This window comes from Pectinophora gossypiella, chromosome 3, assembly GCF_024362695.1.
Source record: "Pectinophora gossypiella chromosome 3, ilPecGoss1.1, whole genome shotgun sequence".
NCBI classification, from domain to species: Eukaryota; Metazoa; Arthropoda; class Insecta; order Lepidoptera; family Gelechiidae; genus Pectinophora; species Pectinophora gossypiella.
Window position 1 is genome coordinate 12,325,324 of NC_065406.1, and position 10,544 is coordinate 12,335,867.

A 10,544-nucleotide genomic window follows, 5' to 3' on the forward strand; every position below is an offset into this window, starting at 1 on the left:
ATTACTCAAATATTTTCAGCTCAGGTATTAATTAATTATATAACCCCGGGGTATTGTCCTCTGGCATTGCACCACGCTATTGTGTTGCAGCGATCTGTTTACAGTGAGATAATTCTGTTACAAATCTTTATGTAACGCTCGCTGCGCCCGCGCCGCGCCGTGACCCGGTTGTTGTACGTTTTTTATTAATCTTCAGTCACGGAAACAGTAACTAGGTGAAATTACTGAGTGGAAGAAAGTAAACGTAGTACCTATGCTATTTTATTTAAGACAAAATAAAACTTCGTATCAAAAGCCGTAAATCCTCTGATTGCTTGTGGTTCCAACTAGGGGCCTTAGCCAAGTTGCAAACGATTACGAAAAAATGTCAGTGACAACAATATACGGGTGGGATTTCAGGAAAGTGTTTAATGACAATGTTGTGGGAAATTGTATGAACTTTCATTCAGTGGAAGAACTTTTTTCTCTAGGACGCACCGTTTTTGAGATATAAGCGAAAAACTAAAAAGTGGTACTTTTCCCCCTACCCCCTACTCCGGCTCGCCCCCTAGACGTGTGGACTTTTATTATGTTAACACCCTAAACACCCTGAACACATTTCTGAAGAAAAACCTTAGGATCTCACGCACTCTATAACCATTTTTGAGGTATTTGTTGATCGAACTATATAGATATTCTTATGTCATTCTCTTACTTTTTGTTACTGTCGCATTTCGTAAATTGGGCTTTTTCCTTGGTCAAAGACAAATTATGAAGCTAAATTATCAATCTCATATATGGCTAACCCCCATGCGCCTGCGGTACAGGTCCCACGCGGCGCGCATCGCGAATTATATCGAGGGCTTAGACAAGCTGCCGTATGAGGTTTATCTACGTAGATAGCATTCGCTGCATCTATTGGTAAAAACCCTCGATATAATTCGCGACGCTCACGGTGAGCTGGTATTTGCGAGATTAGAAAACGACTGTCACAATTAAGTGACGAAGCGTTAAAAACACCATATTAACGTAACTACAGATAATCCATTAACAGCATCTTATTAACGTAACCAGAGTACGTAATGGAGGATATTCTGTCACTTTGCTAAATCGAGTTGTATGGGTTAGAAACTTCCAATTGCACCGCGTGCACTCCGAATATCGGAAGAAGACAGAACCAAAATACTGCTCATCGATCATCCATATTATGTCTGTGTCCCTATCGGGGTGGTAGAGTCATGTCATGAGTAATCAGAAGGCAACTTGCAGCCAGAGTTGGTGCTGAAAAATTTGTGTGCAGTGACAGATTATCGCCTTACAACAGTGATAAACTTTATTCAGGATTTACTGCCATGACAATGTTTACTAAATAAATGTTATGCAAATGGAATAGGCATTCGATAGTTGCGTTTTTATTGAAGATCCGTGTAACAAAACTACCGTGTCATTTTATTACGTTATAAATGTTGTTATGCCATCTATTATTTCGGTAATCCCATCACATCGAAGCTAAGTGGTAGTTACCAAAAATGCTTCCAGGAAAACGTCATGTAATAATCAAGGTTCTTTAAAGTTTGTCCTGTATGGGGCAACATTCACTCAGGCCCGGCGCCACTCCTCCTCTACAAATATCTGTTATTTCGGCGCTTGCGCACACTTACAATCCAACAGCCACCAGTTGCTGGCCAATCAGAACAGAGTTCCTAATTTGAAGTTTTAATTGAAATTAAGAATAATCATTTTCAAAATCGGTTTCTTTCTTAATTTAAAGAATAAAATATCAATTGAAAAATATGGAAATGAAAGTGTTTATTTTATTTGCGGTGTGTGCTGTGAGTGTGTGCGGAAAAGTTACGCGTAAGTGTTGTTATTTTTATTTGTATCATTAGTTTTTGTTTGTAACCATATTTTTATTAGGTAATTTAACTTTTTATATATAAGAGCGATCCTAATGTAATCACCATGTGTTGGTACACCTTACTACCCCTTAATCTTTGTTAATAATTCTATTTATTATGTAAACTATTTTGCATTTTTCCTTAATTTGTTATGTAGCCGCACATAATTTAGCACTGCTCATTTTCCTCTTATTTTACTATGTCAATGGCAACCTTGACCAACATATCAGCAGTCCCATGTTTAATACCCGGTCGGGTCAATTTGCGAAACCAAATTGAGTTTTTTTTAAATCAAAGTTTAGGTGTCTCATAGCTCATAGTACGGCGAGGTGCAGTGGGTATACTTCATTACGCCTCCTGTTCACAGGGGGAGGCTTGAGCTTAGTAGAGGGACGTAGTACGTAGTGTTTATAATGTTGGATTATATTTAGAAAGAAAGAAAGAAACATTTATTACTTCCGGACACCACAGACACAGACAGACAGGTATATTACATTCAACACAGGACAGAAACCACACGGAAATCAATACACAAAAAAAAAGAAAAAAAAAACAAAACAAAAAGAAAACAAAGATCAAAAATCATCAACAAAAAAAGAAAAACAAACCAAAATCATAAAAATAATAATAATTAATTATTCTTGCTCCTGTTATTTTCGCCGCATTTCTATTGTTTTTCTCATTATGAATCAGTTCTTTTCTATTTCTTCTTGTTTGGTCAGTCGTTTTTGAGAGCTTTCTTAATTATGTTGAGATTCCTTCCTAATCGTCACATTATTACTAAGTACTATAATGTTTCTTCCTAATATTACTGTCTCAATTTATTTATTCCGTTTGCATTTATGTCATACAAGCGACCCGCCCCGGCTTCGCTCGGGTGCACTGCTGAGGAAAAAATGAAATTATTTATGACATCACATTAAAAACCTCAAAAATAACAGTATTTCTCCACTATTTAATGGATTATTATAAGCCTATTGAACCACTCTATCTATTAAAAAAACGTCAAAATCCGTTGCGTAGTTTTAAAGATTTAAGCATAAATAGGGATATAGGGACAGAAAAAGCAACTTTGTTTTATACTATGTACTTAGTGATATGTATATACCAGTTGAAGAACAATTCTGTCACAGACCTGGGAAAGCGGTGTGCATTAAGCTTAAGAGCTTCCTTGATCACTTGCTGATAATCTGTCTGATAGGGTATCTGCCGTGTTAGCTATCCGGCAGTTAGGAGAACACATACATACATAAAATCACGCCTGTTTCCCACCTGGATTTAATAAGCAGAGACTGTGTGGACTGTGAAGTCCATTCGCTTCGATCCTGACACACTTCTCTTACTTCTTCCACATTCGTCAATCATTTTATACACGCACGCCGGTTCAGAGTAGATCATACTAAGGACATCTCCAATTTGGTCAATATATGTCCTTCTAGGTCTTCCTCTGCCAGCCCTACTATCAACCTTCGCTTTATGTGTTGCTGCTGCTTTTTGTGTTATGAGAAAGGGGTGAAATATGCCCGAAATGTTGTCTAGTTAACATAAGATAACAAATACTAAGAGTTAAATCCTAAATACATAATAGAATGGCGATTTGTTGTGGTTGTAGTTGACCTGATTTAAGAATAAGATTAAGAATAAAATAAATTTACTGCCAGTAACAGTTTACATTTGCCTAACTTAACTTTTTTAAACTTATTGTATAGGTTTGCTTCAGACGGTAGGAAGAATAGAGTCCATAGCCATAAGGGCTCTATACGTTAGGTAACCCTACTGCCAAGGGCTTATACGCAATGCAACAGGCTACGAACTGCAATCGTTTAGTAATGTAACAGTATGTAGGTCTGAGTATTACTAGGTATTACGTTTGCAGTCGACAGGCCTGCAACCGCCTTAGGGGTAGGCTCGACTGTTGGCGGTGAAGTATTTGTGTATTATTTTTCGGGTGTCAAAGAAATGAAATGTATAAAGAGGGTATAACAATTACAATTAAACTATAACGACATTATAGCACATTTTTTTTTCACACTAAACGGGATTTTATTAAAATATATTGTTTTTAGAAGCCACATCCATACTTTTATAGTGTCTCATACAGATGTTGATGTGCTCTGCCTATTGTGTAAAGGACGGTAAAGAATACAGCGACTTTGAATTCACTACGTTATATTATTAATTAAGCTCACATAATTATAAAACGTTTCTTGCAGTTGATCGTAGAAGAAGAAAAAAAGTATTGTAATTTTATGCATTAAAAAGTAAAAAAAATATAATTTGTTGGATGTTGCCAACATATGCTCATTTTATGAAGTTAAAAAAAGTTAAATTCGATGACTGCTTATTACTGCGTGAATCTAGCATCGCATAAAATCGCGTTGTATCATCTACATGTAATAAGCTAAGTAACATATTACGTACATCAACGGTAATAGGTATCATGCCTGGGCTTTTTTATTGTCTCGACAGCCCCGCTACCCGCCCGCAGTGGGTAGGCTCCCCTGCAATGGGTCCAAGGAGGTTCCGCTCGACTCCTTATTAGCCGCAATGCTTATGTTTATTTAATAGTATACACTGAATTTGTGCTCATGTATAATTCATGTCATTTCGGTAACTTGTGCAGTGTGCTTATTAAATCGGTAACCTAATATTTTACTTGAATTGATTTTGTTTAGGTAGTAAGTACATAGAGTACTTATAGTTATTTTAGTGTTTTATTACTTAAACATAAAATACTTAGCTTCAAGGAAAAATAAGATTCAGCTATTCGACTAAAAAGTAGGAGAAAAACGGCTTGTTTCGCCTGATTCTATTATTAATTACGTTCTGGGTAAGGTCTGGTATAAATAGCTCAGTGGTCTTTTGAAATTAAGAATCATAATATGTATGTATGTATTATTCAACATTTACTTAGAAACTCAATTTTATCCTTCCACAGCGGACTATTTTCCACAATGCAAGAAGAGCGATCCCCAAATCGAGAAGTGCGTTCTGGACTCAGTAGAGAACCTGAGACCGAAGCTGAAGGGCGGAATCCCTGAGTTGAACATTCCTGCCTTAGAGCCGTTCACGGTGCCCACGCTGAAGCTGGACAGGACTGCTCCAAATCTAAGGCTGAAGGCTGTTATAAAGAACATGAGGGCTGTCGGTGGCAGCAAGTTTAAGGTCGAGAAGTTGAAGTGAGTTGGATAAGGTTTTTATACATTCATCAAAAAATTCTTTATTCAGTAGGTAACATAATTACACTTTGAATCGTTAATTTTTACATAACGGAAATATCTTATCCGCCTAAACTACTTTATGCTATGCGAGGAGAAACATTTGATAGGAGGTCAAATGACAAATATTTATATAAATATTAATATTTCCAAAAAAATCATAAAAAAATATATCAAAACTAAAAAATAAATTAAAAAACACATTTGCATTATCATTCGCCTTTTTCGCCATTTCAGGTCTCATTGCTATTTTAATATTGCGTTAGAAGTTGGGGTACAAAAAAGGGTGACGTAACCGTTCCAACGTAGGTGATCTCTTAAATTCTAAAACATAGCACGTAGTTAGCGAATCGTTTAGGCAATAAGAATTGTTTTTATATTTTTTTATTCTCATGTTTATGTAAATATGTACCTACCTGCTTAAGTGGACATTAGTTTGCTTCATATGGTTACCAACAGACTGGCGATGAACCAGATCAGTGGCACTAACTACGCTTTACTAAAACGTACTCAAATTGACAAGTCTAATATCAAATATTACGTTTGTAATCTTAACGATTTACATTCTCCCTACAAAGGAAATCAAACAAAATTCACAAGAATGTAAATGGCCAATTCAACCACAACCGTTACGGAAATAATTTTGCGATCTAGATAATGGTTGGAAATAAGCAGTGTTATATCACTATTATAGTATATATCATAGATAAACTGTTCCTGTGTCCACTGTGACTTCATTTTAACATTAAATAGACCACGTGCATAGCCAATATAATCAAATTCTTCCTTACCTACTTCCTACGTTAATAATAATAGAAGAGGTTGTGTCTGGTTTGGTTAGTATGAGATAATCAAATGGCGTGATTCGAAATAAGATGTAGGTACATTCATAAGGTCACGCCTATTTCCCTTTGGGGTAGGCAGTGACCACGGAATTCCACTTACTATAGGGATATGATGATGATATCAGATGTAGCTAATGTGAGATTTATTTATAAGAATATATTATTATCTTGGTAGAGATCTACTTACTATGGGTCTTTTTAGTACTAGTAGGTACACAGAATCTATAATCTTCATTTTCTGTTCTGTGTGCAATTAACTCTTAAATAAAGAACTCAAACGTTTTGGTCAATTCCAGGATAAACCTGAACAACAAGTACGCGGCAGAGGTGAAGATATCCCTGCCCAAGTTGCTGGTGTCGTGTGACTACGACGTGCGCGGCTCCCGGATCCTGACCCTGGATATCAGCGGCAAGGGCAAGCTGAGGGGAAATTTCAGTTAGTACATTATATTACAAAAATTTAATATTTACTTACTTATTTAAGCAACCTGCGCTGTATAACAATAGCACGAAAATATATATACTAAACCTACCATAGGTATATAATCAGGCCTACCTGTACCTACCAGCAGCAGCAGGTCTACCTGAGTAGTACCTATACTACTCTATTCAATTCTAAAATATTAAATAATGCTAGCAAACCAAAGGAGTGCAAAACAATTTCGGCAAATACTGCAAATAGTTCGTATATTTATTAAATTATTCTTTTATTTTTACCAACAAGGAGATTACAATATTTTGTAACAAAATATCAGGCCGCATTTCGTCAAGAAAACATTTAAATCGCCATTTAATTATTTTTAAAAATAAATAACATTTAATTTTTATTTTAATACAAAAGGCATTCTCATTTTTTCCTTGAAATTCGGCCAGACTTATTTATTTATAAATACATTGTAATCTTTTTTTGCGAATTTTTAATTTCATAAAAGAAGTAAATGTCACCATTAAAGAACTTTATTATTGAGCAATAATCCGACACTGTTGTCCGTAAAAAACCTTATTAAGCAAAATTGAATGATATTAAACTGTAACGGTTAGGTAGATTGATTAAGTAGGTTGTTAATTTCAATTATTTGTTTCATGACCTTATTTCTTTGATTTACCGAAGAATAATTACTTAGATAAGTACTTTGGATTTAATGTGCTAGATTCGCACAAACATAAGCACCTAAATATTGATTGCCACAAAAAGTAACAAAATTTTCAGACGCTCAGTTTTCGTTTGTTCATAGTGCGGTTAAGTGTGATTGGTTGATATCATAGTCTATTCCGATTTGTAAATAATGTAACTACTTATTCCTATGTTGCATTGCTTTCTATAACCCCGATTATTAACGAATTTTCCGGGCCGCTACTTCTAACGATAGGATTACTAGTACAAAACTAAAAGGAAATCTTTAGTTTCAATATCAAATGTAGCACTTTTGATCAAAAGTGACAACAAGTTGCTTTTTTATTACTTTCAACGATATAAATAATGTCGTGAGTTGCATTGTAGTTGCCGATGGTTCGAATCTCGGCTCGGGTTCTTAACTACTGAATTTGAATTCATGTTTGCATCATAGATATTTTTTTTAAAGAACGTTAGGGCCCTGTGCCGAGCTTTTTCTTGCAACTTCTTTTCCCCGGCTATACAGGTTGTGAGAAGCTGCAGTAGCTTTAGGCGGATGAAACGTTTGTTATGTAAAAATTGTCGATTCAAAGTGTAACTACGTTACCTACTGGATAAAGATATTTTTGAATTTGATGTCACGTGGTTTCCAGGATTTGTGCCCGGTTGATGGCAATAGGCTCGCCCCCATATGGCACTTAAACATACCTGACGAGGAGTAGGTGTATTGTATGTACTATAAACCCCTGCCTACCCCTTCAGGGATATATGCGTGATGCTATGTTATGTTATATATACTTGTTGTTGTTGCTATTTTACTCAGAGAATAGGCCTGGCAGTTCAGAGGGGAAATGCTGCCAGCCTTTTGGGTGCTATGCCTCAGTGTGGCGCGCTGGAGGAGACATTCTATTTATAATAAGCTGGTATTGTTATTATTGATTACTTACATAAATTGTGATGTTCTCCCTTCCAGCTGGTATTACTGTAGTGGCGAAAGGCGTGGGCAAGCCGGTGGTGAGGGAGGGCGTGGAGTACCTTCAAGCAGATAAGGTAGTCATGAAGCTCAGGATTGGACATGGGCAGGTCGCCTTCGATGATTCCGAGCGACCGGTTGCTGGTGAGTGACCATGAATAAGGCAGAATAAGTAGGAGCTTTTTCAAACGTCTTAAAGCTGCTCGTGCACTTAGTGGAATGGGAGATTTTCCTTTTTAAAATATAGTTCTCAAGAACTCGTTAGATGGCACTTAACCAACTACGTTACTGGACCATTGCCATTTTAGCCAAGGATAGAAAAAAAACTTTCATTTTAATTTAAAAAATAAATAAACGAGACAAATATTTATTTTCTTATTCTCATTCTCTCGGGACATTCTGATAAGATTCCATTTTCTTTCTTCATTATTTGTTACTTAATTTTATTTTCAAAACACAATCATTGTAAAAAATACGTTTCGTTTTACGGTTTCAAAAATAAAATTACAAATAATATAACGTTCTGTTCCTTGCAGTAACCTATAAAGTTCAGCGTAATCCAGCAGCTAGGATAAAAAAAAAACTCTCATTGGAGCGTACACAGAGTGATTTTGTATTGATTCCTATAGAAAAGCGTTCACTAAAGGTGAACGCGCACCTAGGAAGAAAGAAAGAAAAAATATTTATTCGGCATACTCAACATAGGTGCTCCTAGACGCGTCTAGACGCGCCGCAGGATTCGCATGTGCCGACGTCATTGAATTTTACAGCAAAATGATTGAAGATTAATGAATGATGCGAGATGGTGCACTTGATTGACTAGCATGTGAAAGAATGAAATAAATTATATATTATAAAAAACTTAAAACTTACTCAAAACGTCAACCTTTGTATTAATAAATTAAATTAAATTTCCCTTCCAGCGGCGTCCGCAGCAGCATTCTTCAACGCGAGCCCTAACGTGGTGCTCGACATACTTAACCCGCTGATCGAGGAGACGGGGGCTGCGGTGCTCAAGGCCTTCGTCAATAAGGCCCTCAACGCCATCCCGCTTAAAGACGTCCTTTTAGACTGAGAAGAATCAAATATTAACAGCCTTACCCAAAAGCCCAAAATTAAATCAAATTATCAAATAATTTGATTGAACTTTGCTTGGCTATCAAATACTTATGTACACATGTTCACCGCGTGTTCATTTTATAATGAAATTTAACTGAAAATAGTAGAAAATGTCTTAAAGAAGTTTTTTTTCTAGCTTTGTTTGGTACTTACAGATTAATTGTTAGTTTATTGAGTGTTTGTGGCTAATTTTGATCTTCTAGGCTCAATAATATCGACTGTTGTCCTGTACGTAACAGCGCTTATGTCTTTTGAAAACTTCAAAATAATCGGTTAAAATCATTTTCTACTCTTTTTCCTTAGAGTGTACATCTTTTATCATCTTCGATGTCCTTACATCTTCTAGAGATAAGGATTCCGTGTTTTATTATGCCTATACTATTACATATCTCGCCATATTATATAAACTTAATTAGGTATCTTTAAATTGCATTAATTTTGACAAGCAAAAACAACGTCATTTCAATAATTTGCTTTCAGATGTTATTGAGTCGTCAATAAATGGATTCAGTAATTAGTAGGTACTACTTTATGTTTGTTTTAATAAATATTACACTTTTGTACATTGGCTTTCCTGAGAAGTTTGAAATCTAAATCGTCTTAATGGACACCAAAGAACTTTAGAAGTACCTGCTTGGAGTAAGTAGATTTAAGATAATTTAAGTGTAAAATAACTAAATTTAATTTTATCATTTGTTTTATTTTTATTTCTATAACCTCCTTACCAACTTCGTTCAGATTGTGATAGGCATATCAGGGGGGTTAAAAAGGCCATATCGAAGCAATTCATCTAAGAAAGCAATATTGCTATTTGATATTGGTTTGCATTGCGCACTTATTTTTAAATGCGCAAATGTCAAATTCCATTATTGCTTTTGTAGATGAATTGCTTCGATAACCCCCCTGGTAATTGATTAATTTCCGTCTCTATTCAGTTTATAGATTCTGGCTCATATATAATTTAGTTAGGGGATATTTTTGTTCTGTTGGCATCCCCAACAAAGAATAAATATATTATTATTACATTTTTTTATTTTACTTTTTAAGTATGGCATTACTTTCTCTCTTCTTTTCTTATAATCTATCTTGTGTAAATTTTATTATAATTTAATATCATAAAAGTTCCATCAACAAATAAAGTCGCTTCTGTAAAAATCGGACCTGTCAAGCCTTCAGGTTGAGTAAGAGGACCCTGTGAAAAACGGGACAATGCTAGGGAGCTTCGCATCGTCCTTCATTATGCGCATTGCTAGGGAGTGGAATTCTTTGCCGTCTTCTGTATTTCCGAATGCATCCACCCGGGTGCTTTCAAGGCTAGAGTAAACAGGCACCTTCTGGGCGAGCTCGTTCCATCTTAGGCCTCGTCAATGCCTTCGGGTAAGTCTGGGGCCAAAAGCA

The 10,544-nt window shown here is 35.8% G+C and overlaps 1 protein-coding gene across 1 annotated transcript; it reads left to right on the forward strand.

The window, feature by feature from the left end:
- The first annotated feature begins 1,678 nt into the window (after positions 1-1,678).
- On the forward strand, positions 1,679-9,530 carry LOC126382148 (circadian clock-controlled protein daywake-like). Its single transcript, XM_050031920.1, has 5 exons — positions 1,679-1,836; positions 4,816-5,056; positions 6,237-6,376; positions 8,028-8,171; positions 8,951-9,530. Exons 1-5 carry the CDS (start codon positions 1,773-1,775, stop codon positions 9,100-9,102), a joined length of 741 nt encoding a protein of 246 aa, XP_049887877.1. The 5' UTR covers positions 1,679-1,772; the 3' UTR covers positions 9,103-9,530.
- Positions 9,531-10,544: the final 1,014 nt, after the last annotated feature.

Coding starts and splice junctions, on each gene's coding strand:
- LOC126382148 (XM_050031920.1), top strand. CDS start 1,773: ATGGAAATGAAAGTGTTTATTTTATTTGCGGTGTGTGCTGTGAGTGTG. Junction 6,377..8,027: donor CAAGCTGAGGGGAAATTTCA/GTTAGTACATTA, acceptor TCTCCCTTCCAG/CTGGTATTACTGTAGTGGCG. Junction 8,172..8,950: donor TTCCGAGCGACCGGTTGCTG/GTGAGTGACCAT, acceptor TTTCCCTTCCAG/CGGCGTCCGCAGCAGCATTC.